The sequence below is a fragment of the Poecilia reticulata genome, chromosome 22 (genome assembly GCF_904066995.2).
Source record: "Poecilia reticulata chromosome 22, P_reticulata-male-v2, whole genome shotgun sequence".
NCBI classification, from domain to species: Eukaryota; Metazoa; Chordata; class Actinopteri; order Cyprinodontiformes; family Poeciliidae; genus Poecilia; species Poecilia reticulata.
In genome coordinates this window covers 27,992,395-28,013,853 of record NC_088851.1, presented here as the reverse complement: position 1 = coordinate 28,013,853, position 21,459 = coordinate 27,992,395, and the positions used below count along the sequence as shown (strand labels likewise).

General features: G+C 46.2%; 2 protein-coding genes across 7 annotated transcripts; one reads left to right on the top strand and one right to left on the bottom strand.

Moving 5' to 3' along the window:
* Positions 1 to 5,817: 5,817 nt before the first annotated feature.
* LOC103460663 (isthmin-2-like) lies at positions 5,818 to 12,159 on the bottom strand. 3 transcript variants are annotated; one of them, XM_081603143.1, is made up of 6 exons: positions 12,026 to 12,159; positions 10,242 to 10,478; positions 8,685 to 8,916; positions 8,162 to 8,293; positions 7,978 to 8,037; positions 5,818 to 6,477 (listed from the first exon to the last, which is right to left on the bottom strand). In XM_081603143.1, exons 1-6 carry the CDS (start codon positions 12,122 to 12,124, stop codon positions 5,960 to 5,962), a joined length of 1,278 nt encoding a protein of 425 aa, XP_081459269.1. In that variant the 5' UTR covers positions 12,125 to 12,159; the 3' UTR covers positions 5,818 to 5,959. The 3 variants fall into 3 exon arrangements, with proteins under 3 accessions (XP_081459269.1, XP_008401160.2, XP_081459270.1); XM_008402938.3 differs by lacking the exon at positions 12,026 to 12,159 and having other exon boundaries at positions 10,242 to 11,846; XM_081603144.1 differs by lacking the exons at positions 7,978 to 8,037; positions 8,162 to 8,293; positions 12,026 to 12,159 and having other exon boundaries at positions 10,242 to 11,846.
* Positions 12,160 to 12,294: 135 nt separating this feature from the next.
* On the top strand, positions 12,295 to 21,398 carry pth2 (parathyroid hormone 2). 4 transcript variants are annotated; one of them, XM_081603151.1, is made up of 6 exons: positions 12,295 to 12,383; positions 12,787 to 14,285; positions 18,449 to 18,746; positions 19,220 to 19,318; positions 19,401 to 19,580; positions 21,147 to 21,398. In XM_081603151.1, exons 4-6 carry the CDS (start codon positions 19,221 to 19,223, stop codon positions 21,310 to 21,312), a joined length of 444 nt encoding a protein of 147 aa, XP_081459277.1. In that variant the 5' UTR covers positions 12,295 to 12,383; positions 12,787 to 14,285; positions 18,449 to 18,746; position 19,220; the 3' UTR covers positions 21,313 to 21,398. The 4 variants fall into 4 exon arrangements, with proteins under 4 accessions (XP_081459277.1, XP_081459278.1, XP_081459276.1 ...); XM_081603152.1 differs by having other exon boundaries at positions 18,446 to 18,746; XM_081603150.1 differs by having other exon boundaries at positions 12,787 to 14,392.
* Positions 21,399 to 21,459: the final 61 nt, after the last annotated feature.

Sequence of the window (21,459 nt, the reverse complement as noted above, 5' to 3'; positions counted from 1 at the left end):
AAACAGGAAGTGTCAATATAAAGCTGTGCATAACTTCCTGCTCTGGTTGGACAGACAGACGAGAAAAACATGAAGGAACAATAAAAACAACGTTTAGTACCTGATCATCTGATTAATGAATAAATCAGCTTCACCATGAGCAACACAAACACAGCGACCAGATGTAGCAAAGCAAATTGGACTGTGTGACCATTGATCATTGATCAGTTTCTTCTGGAGCTGGACATGTATCTATGTATCACGTTTCCACCAGCGCAGAGCTTATCATGGAAAAACAAAAGGAAAACAAAAACATCAGAAACAATAGAGAGAGGAAATAAATTAAAGGGCTGTAAACAAACAGACAGTTTGGAAAAAGACAAAACAGCAATAAGGACATTTACTGTTTTTAGAGATATCCTTACAAAGCTGCCAAAAAGCCAATGTTGGTTTATTGTCATTCAGTTGTAAAAAGCTTATGACTGGTTATCAGTTCATCACACTAAAAATCACAATAAAAGCTGAAATGAGTTTTTCCAGGTAAATCTGTAAGTCATGAGTGGAGTGAAAGATTATAACGTGAAAAAATGAACACCAAGGACATCGTCCTGTCTGTGGACCAGGACGATGTCCCTCAGCAGGAGACTCACCACTGCCGCCCTGCAGGGGAGAGTCTGAACTGCCTCAGCGATAAAACCGAGTGGGAACTGGCTGTCATCTGATTATTTAAATTAGGGCCAATCTAAATCACTTTAACTAGATTAATTACTGAAACTTCTTACATAAACATTGTTTTTTCATCTGTATTTTGGTTTTTCTATTTTTAAATCATGTCATTATCGGAAGTTGATGATTTGAATTTTTCTTGATGTTTTCATTTTTCTTTCCGAATCATTGAAAATAAAGTTTTCAGTAAAGCTTCAGCTCTGAGCTGCAGCTGTTCTTCCAGGCTGAGGTCGGGTCGAGTTGGGTCGGGTTCGGCCGGGTCGTCCTTCAGCTCATTGACTGAGACCAGATAGACTTTGTGTTTACATGTTTCGGGGTTTTCTGTTGCATCATATTTCATCAAGTCAATCGAGAGGAAACGTTCTGACCAAACCAACTCCTCCTGTTTTCAGTTTACAGAAACATTTCTGATCGTACGAGTTTCATATCAGTAGGATAAGATCTGGGGAAAGTAGTCAGGGCATGCATATATTGGGAGGCTAATAATTTGCTTTGCCAAAAATGCATCCCCCTCCAAACCTAGAGAAACAAAGAGCTAAGAGGGATTTCACCTTTTCTACATAATCACACTTGTTCTCTGAGCTACTGGTTTCATATCCACAGGGCAATAGACGGGGGATGCAGATATTGGCAGGCTCAGAAATTAAAATGCATCCCTTCCCATATTAATAGACCGGACAGTAAAGATCACATCTTCGACACAATGGGCCTCTGTTTTCTCATGCGTTAAAAGAAACAGCGGAGAACTTGTTCATCAGACACTGACTGTAAAACATTGGACTCGTGTCCCAAAAAAGGTGTCAAAACTGTATTATTTAAATTCATCTGCGACATAAAACCCACCGTTTAGGGCTTACATGTTTAGGAAACATGATAATGTTACGATATCTTTAAAATCTTCCTTTTTTGTATTATTATTTTCTAAGCCCTCTTCTGACACATAATATGTGCTAAAATTATTATTATATTTTTTTTTGTACAACATAATAAGCCCTCCGGTCACCTTGTTACCTCTGACCTTTTGCCCGTGACGCATGACCCAGTTGCCTCTCGCGCAGTGAGATAAGGCGGCTAACTGGAGCTCAACGTAGCGAACGTTCCAGATCACAGATCAGTTTTTGGTGAATAAAAAACGTGTTTGGTGAATAAAGTGGAGACTTGCTGCTTGTCAGATGATGGAAAACGTTGAAGTATCGTTTCTGCTTCAGCTCGGAGTCGCGGTTTAAGCAGAGAGGTAATGAAATACAACAGACACTGACAGGCCTCTGCGTCTGCCTTTCTCTGAAGAACTACTGAGGGGAGGAGACAAACTGTTCTTATCTATCCATTCAGTATTTCTATTATACAGACATTAGGCTGTTGTTGTTGTGCTATTAGCTAGCTGCTAGCTAACAACTTTGCTAGCAAAGCTACTAAAAAGCTTCTCCCCTGTACCGTTAATGATATCAGTCATTCTTTAGTATTTATTATGCAATAAGGGCACATCGCCCGTCCAAAACCGATCATCTCTATAATGGATATATGTCCAATCTTCTAATTTCCTTTGCTGCATAATGTACATTTCATTTATTCAGCGTTAGGTAAATGTATCTGGAAGGAAAATAACACTTAAATAAAAGTCCAACAAGGATATTAATTTAGAATTAAAAATAACTCACCCTGAATTACCATGATGGATATAATGAATGTAATAAAAGTTTATCATTAATGAAGGGAAAAAACTGAACCAGACTTTAAGTTTAGTTTCTGGTTCACAGAGTATGAAGTTAAATTTGTTTCCCAATTATTCAATTACTCTGCAATATCGCATGGACATCGGGGGCAGTTCCCCTGGACTGGCAGACTGGGGTGGTGGTCCCCCTGTTTAAAAAGGGGGACCGGAGGGTGTGCTCCAATTACAGGGGGGTCACACTCTTAAGCCTCCCTGGTAAGGTCTATTCAGGGGTCCTGGAGAGGAGGGTCCGTCGGACAGTCGAACCTCAGATTCAGGAAGAGCAGTGTGGTTCTGGTTCTGGAACACTGGACCAGCTCTACACCCTCAGCAGGTCCTGGAGGGTGCATGGGAGTTCGCCCAACCAGTCTACATGTGTTTTGTGGACTTGGAGAAGGCGTTCGACCGTGTCCCTCGGGGGACTCCGGGAGTATGGGGTACCGGGCCCTTTGATACGGGCTGTCAGGTCCCTGTGTGACCGGTGTCAGAGTCTGGTCCGCATTGCCGGCAGTAAGTCGGGCTCGTTTCCGGTGAGAGTTGGACTCCGCCAAGGCTGCCCTTTGTCACCGGTTCTGTTCATTACCTTCATGGACAGAATCTCTGACCAGCCGAGGTGTTGATCCGTTTTGGTGGCCTTAGGATCGCATCTCTGCTTTTTGCGGATGACGTGGTCCTGTTGGCTTCATCGGAACGTGATCTGCAGCTCTCGCTGGAGCGGTTCGCAGCCGGGATGAGGCTCAGTGCCTCCAAATCCGAGGTCATGGTCTTGAGCCGGAAAAGGGTAGAGTGCCTTCTCCGGGTCAGGGGGGTCGTCCTGCCTCAAGTGGAGGAGATTAAGTATCTGGGGATCTTGTTCATAATGAGGGAAGAAGGGAGCGGGAGATCGACGGGCGGATTGGGGCAGCGTCTGCCGTGAAGCGGGCGCTGTACCGGTCCGTCGTGGTGAAGAGAGAGCTGAGCCAAAAAGCGAAGCTCTCGATTTACCGGTCGATCTACGTTCCCACCCTCATCTATGGTCATGAGCTTTGGGTCATGACCGAAAGAACCAGATCACGGGTACAAGCGGCCGAAATGGGTTTCCTCCTCCGCAGGGTGGCTGGGCTCTCCCTTAGAGAGAGAAGCTCGGTCATCCGGGAGGGACTCAGAGTAGAGCCGCTGCTCCTCCACGTCGAGAGGAGCCAGTTGAGGCTCGGGCATCTGGTCAGGATGCCTCCTGGACGCCTCCCTGGTGAGGAGTTCAGGTCCCACCGGGAGGAGGGGAGACCCAGGACACCTGGAGGGACGATGTCTCTCTATGGCCTGGGAACGCCTTGGGGTTCCTGGAGGACCTGGAAGAGGCTGGGAGGGAAGTCTGGGCCTCCTGAGGCTGCTGCCCCCGAGACCCGACCCGGATAAGAGGAAGAAAATGGATGGATGGAATTTTTCAATGAAAAAAAAAACTAACCTCAGTTAAGTAAAATAAAATTGTAATAAAAACTTTTGGAATTGTAATGATTCCTTTAAAAAAATTCGTTTTGTTTAAAAAACTTTTTAATTAAATAACTAATTTTTGTCTTGTGAACATAAAAAGTTATTTGCCAAACATAAACTTTTATTTGCTCACATCAGAATCTTTTGCCCACGACGTCATGTGAGAATCACAAGCAAAACTTTGACTCCAACAAAAACTTAGAATGTTAAGAAAAGATTTATGACAAGCAAAATAAGTTTGTTTTGCAAAAAAAAATTCACTTCATGAGACGAATGTGATTTAAATGTTTAAAAGTTTTTTAAGCAAAACTCTGTAGTTTTTCTCATGGTGACATTAACAATTAAATATTTGCTTTTGTTTTTTTTCCTGCAGTCCAGTTAAAGTTTGCTGCAGCTCTGCTGTCCTGACCGTCTTCATCTCCACTCAGCCAACAGGAAGATCTTTGTTTTATAGATTACAGTCACTAAAAGGCTGCATTGAGCCCTGGTTTATATTTTAATAGTGTAATTATGTAAAGACTAAATATGTCTGGTGGTCCAGCTCTGAGTTTCATATGTTGCTAAATTGCTGGTTTGAATATTGCAAAACTTTCCTATAACAAAATGCAGAAAGAAATTACTAATAAAATATCTTACATATGCATAGAGTTATGCTCTACATGGAGATGTTCGTTAGCTTTGATTGTATATATCACAATTTTGTAATTTACCATTGTTTATTAAACTCTGAAAGCTGTTTGTTAATATTCATTCATCCATCCATTTTCTCACACCTTGTCCCTCAGTGGGGTCAGGAGGTGCTGGTTCATCTCCAGCTAACGTTCCGGGCGAGAGGTGGGGTCACCCTAGACAGGTCACCAGTCTGTCGCAGTGTTTGTTAATATTCTGTCCTAAAATACGATTGGATGTGCCTTTTTTTTTAGCACCTGCCCCTTTAGTGGTCTCTGCACGGCCCTGTATCAGAGAGATCTTCATCATACAGCCTCAGTTTCAGGAGGAGAAACTCTGAGCTGACGTGAAACGAGTCAGCAGAGCGTCAATCCTTAAAATCAGTCAGTTGGGCAAACTGGAACCTCAAGCTAATACTGATCAAATCAGAATATCAGCTATTCTGTCACTGCCAACAACTAGCAGAGCGCCACCTATCGCTCTTATTGAAACAATGTGTTTTAAAGCAGTGGCTGAGTGCAGGAACTACTGGAGCAGGCAGCCTGGCTAACATCTGGCTAACATCTGGCTAACATCAGGCTAACATCAGGCTAACATCTGGCTAACATCTGGCTAACATCTGGCTAACATCAGGCTAACATCAGGCTAACATCTGGCTAACATCTGGCTAACATCTGGCTAACATCAGGCTAACATCAGGCTAACATCAGGCTAACATCTGGCTAACATCAGGCTAACATCAGGCTAACATCAGGCTAACATCTGGCTAACATCTGGCTAACATCAGGCTAACATCAGGCTAACATCTGGCTAACATCAGGCTAACATCTGGCTAACATCAGGCTAACATCTGGCTAACATCTGGCTAACATCAGGCTAACATCAGGCTAACATCTGGCTAACATCAGGCTAACATCTGGCTAACATCTGGCTAACATCTGGCTAACATCTGGCTAACATCTGGCTAACATCTGGCTAACATCAGGCTAACATCAGGCTAATATCTGGCTAACATCAGGCTAACATCAGGCTAACATCTGGCTAACATCAGGCTAACATCTGGCTAACATCAGGCTAACATCTGGCTAACATCTGGCTAACATCAGGCTAACATCAGGCTAACATCTGGCTAACATCTGGCTAACATCAGGCTAACATCAGGCTAACATCTGGCTAACATCTGGCTAACATCTGGCTAACATCAGGCTAACATCTGGCTAACATCTGGCTAACATCAGGGCTACAAGAAGCAAAGCATTAAGTAGGAAAACTTGCCAGACTTTATTCTAGCTTGTGTTGGTCTACATAACAAAATAACAATAATAATAATGACACACACACACAGCTGCTCAGGTCCGATGGTTTCATATTTGGACGGGTCGTTCTGTCTCTCAGAACCGGGCCTCAGTACTCCCGGGCATCTCTGAGCTCCGTCTGGAACGCCGGTTCGGCCGGGTTCTCCAGGCAGGTCAGCCCGTTGTTGGGCGGCCTGGCCGAGTGGAACTGGCTCCAGTCTCCTTTGCATAGGATCCAGGGCAGGACGTCCACCTGGTAATGCAGCTCCGGGGAGAACTCGGCGCCGATCAGGTCCGGCGCTCCGGCGCCTTTGCCGCGTGTGATCAGCCTCATCCGGTCGTCATAGCAACAGTGCTGCGCCCCTAGCGTCAGGCTGTCGTAGGACAGCATGGAGCGGACGCAGAACCGGGCCGAAGGTTTGTAGATGTCCAGCCGTTCTTTGGGCCCGCTGGCGTCTCTCCAGCGGTACGTCCTGCGCAGCCTGCGGTCCGGGATGCTGATGGCGCCGTAGACGGCCTCTGAGGGGTAGGAGCAGGGGCAGGAGGGCAGCTGGGTCAGCACCTGGTGGAGGTACTTCTGGAGGAACTCGTTCCTGCAGCTCAGCCACTTTTCACAGCTGTCCACACCTGAGAGGGAGAATCACAGTTAGCCTGGTCTGGGTTTCAGCCCGGAGGTCCACTCAGGAACCTGAAGGGAGTCGCAGGAAAACATTATTTAACATTTTTCAACCAACGAAGCCAATCAATAAGACGAACTAAAACAGAGCAAAAGGAGAGAAAACGAGGCCAACGACTGACTTTCAAAATAAATAGAATATTTCTTTGAGTTATCAACCAGTAGATCTAAAAACAATGCTGATCACATTTAGAGCCGGCCCGAGGCATAAGCAAACAAAAGGCCCCAACATACTCGGTGTGGCACATTAAACTCCCCGGTGGAAACGGTTCACATCGAACTGGATCTCATGTGACACTGGGCTGATAAGGCTGAGAATACGGGTTATATAAGTTCATATTGTTTCACATTTGACATCAACATCATAAAAGTCAACATGAAGTTGTTGTGGGGACGTGAGAGACACGTAAGCCAAAATACTTAAGAGCAACATGCTTTATATATTACATATATGCAGAATTATGAGAACAGAAAACAAGAATCATCCCAGACTTCGTCATCAGCAGCAGAGCAAAGACGTTAAGTTGAGTCTGACTTTGATCAGCTCATTTTCGATTGGTGCACAAATAATTCACAATTGTGCTTTTGTAATAACGTAATAAACATTCAAAGCTAATTGAATGGATCCCTGATTACAGCCAAAGCCTCCTGCTGTTCTCCTGCCTGCAGTAGGAAGCTGCGCTGCTGCGGTTCACCGTCTGCACCGACATGTCGCTGCCGTTCTGTGTCCCGGACTGAGAGGCGAGTTACAGCTTCTCAGACGGACAAGAAACGGAGCGAGGCGCCTAAAGAGTTCATCAAACTTGCTAGTTCTCATTAAGATTGTGGGAAATAAAGGAATTTGTCAGGAGAGAATTTCAGGTGGTAAGTATGAGTATGTGGGGCAATAAGCAGCTGTTTAAGGCCCCATTAGTGCTAACATTGTAATACAGACCATATGTGAGGATTGGAGTTTTTGTGTGTTTATTTTCTAGGTTTTGTTTCCCTGAGTCTCTGTGGTCCTGTCTCTTCCCAGGTGTGTCTTGTTCCCTAATTACCCTCCCTGTGTATTTAAGTCCACCTGTGTCCCTCGGTGGGACCTCGTCTAACGCCGTCCGTCATTCTTCTCTGTGCTGCCTGTATGTTTGGATTTTGCTTTTGCAGATTCTTCATTTAAAACACCACATTGCTAATGCAATGCTGTTAAATTTGATGCAATAGTTTGAGCATAGATAAATGAATTCAAACGTGGAGGACCAGAGGCATGTATAGAAGTTGTGTGAATTCAGCTGCAGGTCTCTGCTTTACACCAGTCTGAGGTCATGAGTCAGACATTCGTCTCCTCATGTCTCGCATTGGGAAAAAAAGGATCATTTTCTACAGCTGGTGTATCGCATCAATAAATCTGAAACTGGAGCGGAGGAGCTGGTAGGGAAGGATTCACCGTCAGGTGAAACAAAAAGAATACGTACTGGAGTCTGTGTTGTTGAACTGGTGGAGCGGCGTCACCTCGGCCTCTGTGACCACAGCGCCTACGAGACGAAGACGGACAGAAACGTGGTTCAGGCTGAAGCATCATCGCCTCTAATCAGGAGAAGATCTGAGGCTGTGGAGACAGATTTGGACCAGAACGCCCCAAACCGGTTTGTATCTTACTGGAACAGCTCTCCAGGTCACATGTGCGTGATTCTGTTGCTGTGCAGCCGGAGCCGCAGGACCGCGTCCGTTTCTGAGATCCAGGTCCGCAGGTGGTGCTGCATGGGGCCCAGTCACTCCACCCTTCACCCTCTGAAAGCACACAGCAGATGGATGGGCGGTGAGCAGCTGAAGCAGAGGCCGGCCTTTTCAAGTTCACATCGTAAATTCCTCCCTCAGTTGGGGAACAATTAAGGAGAAAAGAGCCGGCAGAGCGAGACCAGAGAGTTGGACGGTTCTCTGCTTGCTGGGTGATTTGCTGTCTTTTCTCGATCTGTAGGAGAATCTCTGCAGAATAAATCCCAGATGCTTTCTGCTCCATGCAGCTAATCTGCCGGTGAAGGACCGGCCGCTCCATGCTTCATGGGACAACTCGCTGCCGTCTCGCCCCGCCTGCCTTCAGTTTCATTTCTTTATTTGTGTGTTTCAAGGATGAGTCCTTGAGGTGGATCAATGGGAGAAAGAAGCATCTGAAATGTCTCACCAAAGCTGTCGTTGGTCTCCCCCTCTTCGCTCCAGCCCGGCACAGCGTCCGCCGGGTCGTAGCCGTAGTCCTCAGGCCCGGTTCCTGCCAGCCTGCTCTCCCAGAATAGCGGCCAGAACAGCTTCTTGCTCATCCACTCGGATGGCGACTCGGACCAGTCGTGGCGCTGGTTCTCCTTGGCCAGGTCCATCTCCACCTCGGTCTGGGAGGCCTCCATCACCTCAATGGTCACCTGGAAGAAGAAGCATCCTGGATGTGCTAGCAGTTCTAGATGCTAATCAGCTCCATTTATTCTAACAGTTTCACCAAGAAGCTGTATGAACAGTTGGGAAAACCCTTTAAATGTTTCAGGTCAAAGGTCACCTGAACAAATAGGACAATGTGTTTTCAGATTTCATTCAAATTCCTCTACTGGGACAAAGGTTACAGTTATGCATCTCAACCAGACTGAAGTCTGGACTTTGATTAGGCCACTCCAAAGCAACCATTCAGAATCAACCTTAATGGCCAGAAAACATAAATATCTAAACTTTAGAGGAAACGTATCCGGCTCACTATTACACAAATGATTGTGTCTTCCAGGAATCCTGACTCTTCTTGTCTCTCTAGAACTCAGACGTCTCACTGCCCTGTAGAGGTAAATACATTTGATGAGTTATCATTTAAAACCCATGATGTTTGACCCTCAGGCGGTGGGGTCACAGGCCACCGTCGGTCCACAGGGACCAGATGAAGCTGGAGGCTCCATCCTGGTTGCAGCAAAGATGCTTTTTCTTTGTAGACTGAAGATGTTTGGTGTCAGTGGGAACATTGTTTGTATTTCCCCACCTGCAGCCCCAACACCACCTGCACCGTCCCAGCTAGCTGCACCAGGTAGCTCCACCTAAGGTCCATCTGAAGACTAAAGCTCCATCCTTGGATCTCTGTTGGTCTCCACCCTGAATGCTGGCTGCACCATACCGCCGTGTTCTTCACGGTGAGACCTCTGAGGGGCAGAAACCCCCTCTGGTCATCTGCGTCCTGCTGCTCGGCTTGTTTCTGGCCAGACAGAACAACAGACTTCTGTCTTCGCTAGGAACTCTGTGACCGGCGCCGCCTCCATGTTTTCAGCAGCTTCAACCGTCCAGAAAACCAGAACTGATCTGAAGTCAGATCTTTGTTGCATTTCAGATTGTTTTTACAGTTTACAGACAGAAGAAGTCAGGATGGGACAGATTCTTCTGGCGGACATGTTGGTGACCTCAGAGTGGATGAGGGCCATGCAGGCGGCTGCAGGTTAGTTTACATGAAGATCAGATTCCACATGAATCAAAGAGGCTTGTTGTTCACTGCAGGAAGAGATGCACTGATATGGAGTCGGAGAACCGAGTCACCTCCAGCTGATCAGAGTCAGAATCTACATAAAACCCAGTGAGTCCTGCAGTTCCTCTGACCTCCAGTAAAGGCCGGGTGTTTATTCCTGCCAGGCGTCGGGTCCAGCTCTGTCTGGAGCCGCCGGGTCTCTACGGCTCAGAACCTAGAACCTTTTCAAAGCAGAGAACAAGTAGATGTTCCTACCTGGATGTTGGGATTCTGGGAGCCCACATAAACATTGGCCAGATCAGGGAATTTCCTCAGATCCAGGACGAAGGCTCCAGGCTCCTCCCCCTCAGGTGCAGGTGATGGGCGGAGGTCCTTCTGCTGGGGCCAGCGGTGTGTGGAAGTGGAGGAAGATGGAAGAGGAAGCGTCTGCAGCAGGTTTTCCTGCTGAAGATGATCCAGGTTGGGATGATCTGGTTGCTCCTCGGTTCTGATCTGCAAAATAGAGACACAAGTTGAGCTGGACCGACGGCAGAAACATGAACACATGGAGGGTTCAGCAGTTGTTGGAGGAACTTTCTCCGCCGGTCCTGAAGGAACTGAAGTTCTGGATTCAGCAGTGACCCAATCAGAGTTTGGACAGGGCAGAAACATTTCCTGGATCCAGAATGTGCTGCAAGAGCCTGAACTGCTCCGGTTAGGGTTCTGGTCCTGCGATCCGGCGGCCCGTCTCCCGGGTCGAGTTTCTGTATTTTTAGCTAAACGGTTAAAGCCCAGCAGCTCCAGGCATGTTGGGGGAGGGGGGTCATTTCCTCTAAGTGTCAACTGGAGGCTTCGAGTTTCTGAGCCAAACTCTGCATTTCACTTCTCACAACTGGGTCAAAACGGTTTGGGGCCAAGTTCCAGATCAGAACCAGAGGCTCGTCATTTTAGCAGCACAGAGCATCTTCCTGTGGGCCGTCCAAGAATTGGAGAGGATAAAACTGTTAAATGTCTAAAACTGGAAGGAAACCATGAAATTAACAAGGATTTCAACCTAAGCTAGCAGTTAGCGGGGCTGTTCCCCAGGGTTCCATCCTCGGCCCTCTGAGAAGACCACCAAAATAAAATTGTTTCTGTGTGTAAGAACAGATATGTCTTCAGACTCTGTGGGTCCAGCTTAGGAAAACCTGCTCAGCTGTCCTGTACTCAGCACTGATGGTGGTGAGCTACCAGATGGTAGCCACAGTTACCCTACAGCAGCCTGATGGAGGCCAGAGGGCCATGCAGTGGCGCCCCCTGTTGAACCACCACCAGCAGGTAAGGAGGGTCAAGTATCTTGCTCAATGATACAACGGCAGACAGAGCGGGGATTGAACCGGCAACCTGGACATCCTGGATGGGTGACCTTTGACCTGAAGCGGCATTCCTGGACAATATATTATTGTGCAGGATGTTATGGAGGGAATAGGTTTCCAACCTCCAGTGATGAATTTTTAATACATTTTTAAATGTGTATTCTTAACATTTGTAATTGACTGAAAGCTGTTAGATGATGGGCAGAACCAGTTGACTGGACCCCTCTGACCCCGTGGCTCTAGTGGCCTTTTCTTGAAGGTAGTTTGACAAGAAAGAGGTTAATGAGGGACACGCGGCAAATGTAGCCAGGCCGGGAATCGAACCTGCGACCACCGGCATGAGAGCTCAGGCCTCAATACCTGGGTTGTGCTTCACCCGCCTCCACTGCGCCCAGTGATTCCTACTGAAAAGGTTCGGAGCCAATCAGAACCAGATTTACCGCAGAATCTGCTGCTCTTCATCATTTAACTTTTACTTTGAAGGGTCAGCTGCTAACGTCATTAAATAAAAGTTAAAGTCTCGTATCGTCATTTTACACACATTTCAACCTGCGGCTCCGCTTTGCATTCAGAACCGAAGATCAGCGGAAATCTGGAGTTTTGGGTGGAAAGGTTCGGACATTTGGACCCCAGCGGTCATTCTGGACCAGAAGGTTCTGCTGAGCTGAAGGTCCAAAGGAGACCTGTGGACCTGCAGCAGGTTACCTGACGGCTGGACTCCGTGTTCCGGTCCGTGGGAAGCGAACAGCTGGACTCTGCTGCCAGGATCACCAGACACACACGCAGCGCGTCTCTCGGGTTCATATTCCCGAAGTTCTGCTCCAAGCTTTCCCCAGAACCGAACCGGGCCCGGTCCGTCAGCCTAGGATAGATGTGTCCGCCCCATCGTGGAAAAGGCTCCACACGTGATGCCCGTTATCCTGCGGTACCGAAAGTCCCTCTGGACCAGCAGCAGAAACGGTTCGGGTGTTTGAACCGAGTCCATCCGCGGCTTTCAGCTCAGTGAGTTTAGAACCAGATCCGCCCGCAGGACCCAACCCACTGGACCCCGAACCGAGATCACGTGGGTTTGTTTGTTTTGACGTCATAGCTGAAAAGACAGGGTGGTCTTCATCTTCTGGTGATGATGATGATGATGATGATGATGATGATGATGATGATGATGATGATGATGATGATCAGAACCAGTGAGATCAGCTCAGCAGAACTTTTTATTTTAATGATCTGAAAACCTTTTAAATGTTCTTCTCCCTGTTTTCCTTCATATTCAGGTTGTTGTTGTTGTTGTTGTTGTTGTTTGTTGTTGTTTGTTGTTGTTGTTGTTGTTTTCCTTTATTTTGTTTTCCAAATATTTAGAAATAATTTCAGTTTAAATAAATCTGCACTTTTCTGTAAATAAATGTTTAGAAATTAAAACTGTTCAGGTTCTGTTTTCTGATTCCATACATTTCTTTTGTTTTTGTTAGTTCTGCTGCATTACAGGTCAGAACCGGGTCCAAAACCACGAGCGGGAAAAGTTCTGATCCAGACCCCGAGTCGTCCTGGGGGCCCGGGGCCCTCCACTTCCTGTGGAGCGGTGGGGTCAAAGGTGAAAGGATTTCCAGATGTCGGGTCTGTTTCTGGTTCCGACTCACGTTGGGTTCTAATTCAGAACACGTGTCTCAGTCTGAGCAGCAAACGGGTCAGAACTGGAGATCTGACGACTGGACCAAAGTTCTGGTCGGGTATTGACACCGGTTCATGGGCCGTTTCTGGAGGTTGTTCTGGTGGAGACCCATCAGAACCAAAATGCCGGGCAGTCAGAACCGAATGGGTCCAGTCGGGTCCAAACCTGGGTTCTAATATCATCTGATCATCGGCGCTGATCGATTGATCAGGTTTATTTCAGCAACACGGTGTTCTGTCAGATAGTCATACTGTAGCTCAGACTCTGTCATTATGTGTGATTTTATTTCATCATCAACACAGAATCATGACGTAGATCATCATTTAAAGTTATTAACAGTTTTATGTCATCCTGCGGTTAATGAGTTTCAGGGCCGCGTTGTAGTTACTGCAGCCAGACCTGCTTTAAATACACCCTGAAACCATGACAACGCAGGTATATCTATCTAGTTATCATCTTATAAACAATTGAATGACTTATTTTCCTCATAACTTGTTCCGCTGAACTGACAACTCCGCTGACGGTCGGACTTGTTGATGCGCATGCGCGGGCATGCATGCTCACTGCATGTATGCTATGCTGACATCTGATAGAACAACGGCGCTTCAAACTGCGTTACATCATAAAAACACAAAAATATCAAATGGTGTAGAAGTCAGGCAGAGATCCACCAGAACCAGTCTGGGTCAGAGACCGTCTGTATATCCAACAAACAGCCTTGTGTACCTGCTGCTCACTGTGCTAACGGCAGAGAACTAACACACCGTGGCCATGCTAACTAGCCTTAGCCTTCTGTTAGGCTACCTCCATCAGACGGGGAAGAATTGAATGTAGAGTGAAGTTTTGGAGTCCTTTGGATTTGATACAGCGCCACGCAGGCAGGGGTGAAAATAAGGGGGTACGGCAGGGTACTGCTACCCCTAAAAGATTTAGTGGGGGTATCAGTACCTGCAAGAGAGGAGAGCGGCTGTCTGCTGTAGAAAAAATGAATTGGTTCACTGTGCAGCCGCGAGTTCGCCCACTAATTAGCCGTGACCAGGGGCGGATCTAGCGGGGAGGCAGTTTCCACCCCGAACCAGAGCCTCGCCACCCCTGTTGCCCCCCCAGCTAGCGACTATGAATTCAATAAATACTTATGGCAAATCGGACATTAAGCGCATGAAACTCTTTTTCCCCCGACAACATTGAATGCAACACAATGTCACCTGACACCTACTGCTGAGTAGCGGGAAGCGCGAGAGGACAGAGCGCGAGGCAGCAGCATTGATAGATGTATTACTGGACATTACGTGATTTATCGTAAGTCACACATGATGCGCCATTTCTGTCCATTGAGTCAGGAATATCTGTGGTCAGGAAAATACTTCAGCCATAGATAATGGTAACAAGGGCTTCAGATTTCACAGGTGAGGAAAACTTTTAATTTAAAGAAAACATTGAACAAGTGAGCAGTGGGTCAGTTATGCTAGGCTAACTGTTAGCCTGCTACTGACTTTGATAGCCTTAACATGTGCTGCGCAGTTCGGTGTGTTTTGGTTCCGTTGGCACTAAAACGGGTCAACCCGCCACCACGTCATCAGTAGAGCAGCTGTTTAAATCAGCTGATCAACCGCCGCTGTGCTCAGATGAAAACTTATTAATAATCCAAATATAGACATTAAGCCTGACAGCATAATGTAACAGACTGGATGTTCTGTTTTAGTGTTTCTGCTGCTTTTTGTGTAGAAATGTTTGTTTTTGGTGCTGATTCCTCTGATCGGTAATCTCTGCTCTGTGTGCCCGTGGAGCTGTTGTCTGTTGGTTGCCATGGCAACGGGTCCGTAAAGCGACACAGAGGAGAAAAGGCAGAATAAACGTTGTTGGAGCTTATAAATATTTTTTCTTTATTTCTTTATCCATTTGAATTTTGTTACTTTATTCTTAAATTTCTATTTTTTGTATTATTTACAGAGTTTATTTGTAGGTTGATAATTGTTGATTTTATTGTTTTATTATTTATTTTCTAAATTCAGACAGGCAGTAATGTGGGTCAGTCCACATAGATCAGTCCAGGGGCCTGGAGAAGGACCAGCAGGCATTTGGGTTTGGGGCCGATGGTTTTTCAGAGTGGTAGCATGAGAACAAATGAAAGTTTGATGTCTGTAATTGTTTGGTGAAAGAGGAAAATAAATCACCAAGAACAATCAATAAGTTTGGACATTGAACCTTGTTTTGCCGTGTCTAGAATCTTGACCCCAGTGCCTCAGTAGTGACTTGGTGGAACTTTTACTGGATGTTTGGCTTTGCGAACAGTCAGAAGTGGTTCTGTTTGGTTCTTCACCTGTTTATCAGCTTTATTACCTTTATTGTGGCGCCACTGCAGCTGCTGCAATTAATAAAACAAGAGACAAAAACTGAGCTAATCCCCTGTGTTCTAAAAACATGGTGATATTTATAACAGTTGTCAAACTACGGCTCCTACAGCATATTTAAAATAAAAAGATTGACCAATATAAGTAGATATTCGCCCTTTCTTGTATCTTGACAGAACTAACAGAAACTAAACTGTTCAGATTTATATCATGGAGAATTTATCAAACATCAGTTTTCTAATCTTTATTTTAAGTCGTATTTAATAGATATATCTAATAACAAATGATGGCGCTACTAATATATTTGTGACAGATTCTCCTTGTCCTGTATTGGGATAAAATGGTTTTCTGGACACAATGAATGTCAATTAGCAGGAGAATGAAAGATGTGAAAATAATTAACTACATTAAGAAATTGTATTTAAGCCTCGGGGCTACATGAAGCTCATTTTGAAACAATGCAAGTTAAACAATATATATATATATATATATATATATATATACTGCCACCCCTGAAAAAGTCCCTGCCTCCCTCTTGCCACCCCATAAATATTAAATATTTTTCTAAATCCGCCCCTGGCCGTGACTGATTAGTTTTTCAAGAACAATCTAAAACAGACTTAATCATTAATAAATAACTTTTTTTTCCCCATTTCATATTGTTTCTGAACTCAGGGCTGCAACACGACGATCGCGAAGGTTTTGAGTGGATCTCGGCTTTAGGTGACAAACTGAACGCAACCAGGATGCTGAGAGCAGCACGTCGTCCTCTGATTGGCTTAAAATGTTCGTAACTTTATTAAAGAACAACAATTTAAAAAAAGCAACAAAACGTGTTCAAATGAATGAGCCAACAACAATAATAATCTCAGTGATTGTTGCATTAGCAGGAGTTTAAAATTAACTGTGTGTTGATCTGTAATCAACCGCCGTGTTCATGGAGATTATTAATAATCGCAAAATAAATATCAAGCCTGAAAACCTGATATCGTAACGGACTGAATGTTTTTAACGTAATCTCTGGTCGGCCTGTGGAGCGCAGGAGGTTGCCATGGCAACTGGTGTGCTTAAATGTCAGAGAGACGGAGAGTTTAAAGGTGCGTCTGGTTTAGAGTTGATCACCTGTTCAGGTACCGCGATAATTGTGTGAAATTAATTGTCTAATATAAAAAATAGTTTGGTGCTTTGAGCTCAGAGTCTGAGAGGCTTTTCATCTTTCAAACAATTTAGTTTTTTGCCTCTTATTTAGTGGAAATATTGATGTTGTTGAGATTTTCTCCAAAATAATAACGTTTTTCAACCTTTATAGCTCCACTGTTGAAAATGAGAAACATTCACAAATGACAGTGAGATAAAATCCAGCATCTGGTTTGAGGTGATTCCTCTGGAACCTGTTGGAGGAAAAACATCCCAACTTCAGAAGATGAGCTTTAACCTAACAGCTCTGTGGTTCCTCCTGTCAGTGTGAGAGTCAGGGTGAGGAGGCGCCGGGTTAGGAAGAGAAGCTGCAGGATCTTCAGAACCAACAGGTCATGATGCTGGGCTACTGATTATCCCTCTGTCTGGACACAGGACCAGTAGAACCAGTTTAACAGATAAAATGAATGGTTATATGCCAGACATGGAAAACTGGGATGCTCTCCATGCCATGATGTTCAGGATTTAGGTCTCATGGCATCTCAAGGTGTCAACATGGCAGCCAGTGGGCTGAAGGAGGAAATACAGCTTTATTTTGTAGCAGTTCAAGAGACACCAGATTTAATATACATATATAATTTTTTTTGTCATAGTACCTTTAAGAATTTAAAACTACTTTCACCCCTGCACACAGGTGCAGGTGTATCCTTCATTTTGTTTTAACAAAGCATCACAGAGTCGCCGTCTCTCCTGTGGACAGCCTCCTCTCTGGACAAAGACGGAGTCATCTGACAGTCTGGAGTAAACTAGGGAAGAATCGTACAAAATGCAAATAATTCCTCCCTGCGTCAGATAATTATTCACACTGCCTGCAGAGTCAAAAATCCGACAGCTGGTTGAGCTTTCATGAAAAGGCAACTCGTCTTTTCTAGGGGCCAGAATCCATCCGCCTGTTTGGCGCGGTTCTGGTGTCGGCCTCCAGAGGAAACGAGTCGACCTGTTAGACGTTTCATCTTCAGTGAAATAAGGAGCAGAGCTCCAGCAATGGAAATGAAGGCAGCATGCGTAATGTGGAGTGAGTCAGGCCTGAAGCTTGTTATCCTGTGAAAAATAAACCCGTCGTGTCTTTGTTAAAGCTCCTGCTTCCTGTTTGCAGGTCATTAAGAACAAAGTTCTTAGACACTTCCAAGTTTTATGTCTGGAGGTTTGATGGCTCAGGGCCCGATTCCATCCTTTAGTTGTTTCCAATTACTGGCATGGCTGCCGGACACAACACGATGTTCAGGCTGCTCTAAATATTCAGCACACAACCCGACCCAAAGCGACCTACAAGCAGAAACATTCACTGATATATATTTAGATATAATTGTTTTTTTTTTATTGACTTAAGGTGAAAACGTGAAGAACTGAACAGGATTCAGCGGGTCATCCTGTCCTCAATGGTTCCGTTGTACTGGGATGGTGAATTTCCCAGAGTTCTGCTGGGCCGCTGCCTGGGATGTTACTTTCACCATTATGTTGTTTTTATTTTCTTCTATGTTTGACCAACTGTTGAGGACGGAGGTCATGGTGGTGGAGAAAAGGTCATGCTGTCAGTCTGACTTTTAGTTTTCAGCGTTGAGCATGCTGAGGTGAGGAATGTTGGCTCATTGCTGTGGCGTTAGCATGAAGGCAACAAAAACATTTTCAACACGTCCAAAAACCCGAGGAGAGTTTAGCCTTAAAAACAACCAACCCGATCCAGAGAGAATGCTGGGTTCTGTTTGGTTCTGGTCGTACCAAGTGAGCGTAACTCGTTGCAGACTCTCCATGTCGGATGCTTATCTGAAGCCAGACTCCAGATTTCCCCAACCCTTACTGGTTTCCAGTTTGAAGACGTCCGTCCATCCAGACTAGAGTTTTGTTCCTGTGTATTTGCAGACAGATGAAACATGTTTGCACTGCAGCTGAATAATGATGTTCATTACCCAGCAGGGCGGGAAACGGGGCTGGAGGCAAGTAGGGGTAACAAGACCCGGCCCCCTCCTCCAGCAGCAACTCCACTCTGATTGAAGTCGACTCTAACGAGCTCCAGTGGTCGTCAGGCTGTCGCTCTGTGGAGGGAGCTACCCCCCCCCCCCCCCCCCCCCCCTGCCAATGGTAGACTGGTGACCCCCCCAGGATCAGCAGCCATATAAGCGGGACACTGCAGGATCTGCGGTCCGGTCCGGTCCAGGTTGTTCTGCTGCTGGTCTATCAGTGGAAACTCTGCGGTTTTGATTCTGAGCAGCAGGTAAGCAGTGTCCTCTGGATCAGAACCAGAACCTCCCAGTTCTGATTTTAATTTGGTTAGATTGATTTTCTGAAAGCACCAAGTTCTGGTTCTGGATTTCTAACCTGGGTTCTGGTCCCTTAAGGTTCTGGTGATTGGATTTTCTGATCAGAAATCTGCAACAAAAATCAAATTTTAGTTTAATTTTATTTATTTTTTCTTAAATTTTAAAACTAAATCACCTTGGAAACGGACGCGGTGCGAGTGAAGGGGGCGCTGTTCCTCAGATCATCAAGATTAAATAAAAGAAAAACGTTTGATGTACCTGGAAATCATATCCACCGACCCGGGTCACAGAACCGGGTCACAACCAGAAATTGTCTTAGGGATAAAGAACTGGACCAACTGGATCCACTGGGAATACTGGAAAGAATCTAATGATATGCTCTGGCCAGATTAGCTCAGATGTCTCAGGAGGTTTTCTTGTGTTCCAGGATGTCCGAGCTTTTTCCCGTCTCTCGTCTGTCCTTCCTGCTCATCTGGCTTCTGGTCCTTTCTTCCTCAGCTTTCCCTCAGCCTCGTCTTCCTCTCAGGTGAGCTCCACCTCATATGGAATTTTTTAAAAACTCATTTATCCCGTTTCGTCGCTCTAGGGTTTCATCTCTGTGATTCCAGAAATCCTGAAGATTCACAGGAAGCGAAGCGGGACGACTGGGATGTCCTGTTCCCGTCCATCTCCCTCCACGACTGGAACATCCAGATGCTGTCTGCGCCGGGCCTCAGGGCGGCGGCGGACAGCAAGGCCGGTCTGGTGGGGGACGCCTGGCTGTTCGCACCGGAGCGTCCGGAGGCCAGGTAGCGAAGCCAGATTCTAACCCAAACTGCTAAAAACTTCTACATGAAGCTTTTCTACATACCGACCCGATCAGCTGCTTCTGGTCGCTTCCCTGCCGTCAAACTTCCAGAAGATGAAATGAGGAAAATCGACCCGACGACTTTTTCTAGTTGGCTTCAATAAATACCGTAGATGGAGCAGCAGGGGGCGCCAGCATGAGAATCAGACCATTAATCCTCCTCAGAAGAGGCTCTGAATGTTGACAGGACGACTGAACCCAGATGCAGATGAATGAGTAAAACCGAGCCGGTTTCTGTTGGTCCAACATTATTTTTCACCTACATCTCCGTTTGTCGAGTTTCAAAATGTTGCATTTAAAGAATTAAAAATTCAGTTTTATTGGATTTTTTTTCAGCTTCCCTGCCAGCATGCCTAAGTGGGCCCCATATGGGGGAAAGGAGGTCAGACATATGGGTCCCATATGGGTTTGTCCGCGGGTTCCATGGTGGCCCCACATGGGTTTGCCCATTTAGGGCCCATGCAGGGCCCACGTAGGCTGTGGCTCTACATGGGCAAACCCATGTGGGGCCACGTGGAACCCGCGGACAAACCCATATGGGGCCCATATGTATGCCCTCATTTCCCCATATGGGGCCCACCTAGGCATGCTGGCAGGGTTCTTGCAGATCCGGGTTGTTTCTGTGCTGCCCCCTGGTGTTCAGGAAGCGCTTACCAGTTTCTACCAATCTGGGTTGGGTCCAAACAGAACCGTCTGCTGGACCGACCCAGCAGACGGAGAATAGGCCCATGCTTAACCCTCTGGTCCAGAACCAGAGCGAGAATTGAAATGACTGATTTGTTTTTAGAAATCATCGTTTCCTGTTCATCTGTTAGAAGTTGTGAGAACCAGGTGAAAGTCTGAAGTCTGGTTTGAAACTGGGACCAACTGACCCGCAGCCTTTAGCAGAACCCAGCAGAACCTGAGTGGCTGGTCTGGTTCGGTCTGGTGGGTTACTGCAGAAAGACAGAAAATATTCTGCTTAAATCACCTCCGGCTGGCGGGCAGCCTGCCTGATGGTGAGGTTTTATCTTCAGTGCTTCAGCTGCACTTTTCATCTGAACGTCGTTTAACCACCTTGGAAAACGTGAACGGGAAACGCAGTTAGTTTCAGTTTCCAGCCGCTCCCTCCTCACCACGGAAAAGCCACGTCTCATTTTCAGAGGGACTCAGGCAGCGGATCTCACCGGGACAGACTTACTTTCAAATAGTGCGTAATATCCGGCCCTTTGGGGCATTATGTCTTCTAACCTGCACTGACGTCAGTTTGGTAGCCTAGCTTATTTTATCACAGATAGCCCATGTTAAAACAGCAAGACAGGCAGGTAACCATGGCAACTGGCTTTTTTCTGTAGTCTGGTTGCGATCTCATGCGCCATATTTACAAAGAAATAGTCCCTCTACATGTGACATCAGGTGGAGCATCGTAGCTGTAATGCTCCACTTATGAAAGTAAATCTGTTTAGGCCCACACTGCTGGACAGGACAAAACGTCCAGAACGTCCCTAACTGTCCATGTCGTCTCCAGCGTCTGGCCGGCGCAGTGGGCGTCAGAAGGGGCCCGGATGGTGAAGAGGAACATGGTGGTGGCGGACGACGCCGCCTTCAGGGAGAAGAGCAAACTGCTGACCTCCATGGAGAGACAGAAGTGGCTCAACTCCTACATGCAGAAGCTGCTGGTGGTGAACTCCTGATGTCACCGAGGCCGTTTGTTGTAGACGGTGCTGGTTGGTGTGGAGGAGGAAATGACATCAATAAAGACAGAAATGTTCTGATGAAAGCTGGTCTGAGGCTCGTGATAACCAGCCCAACTCTTTATTTCTGCTCTACAGCCGTAGTTC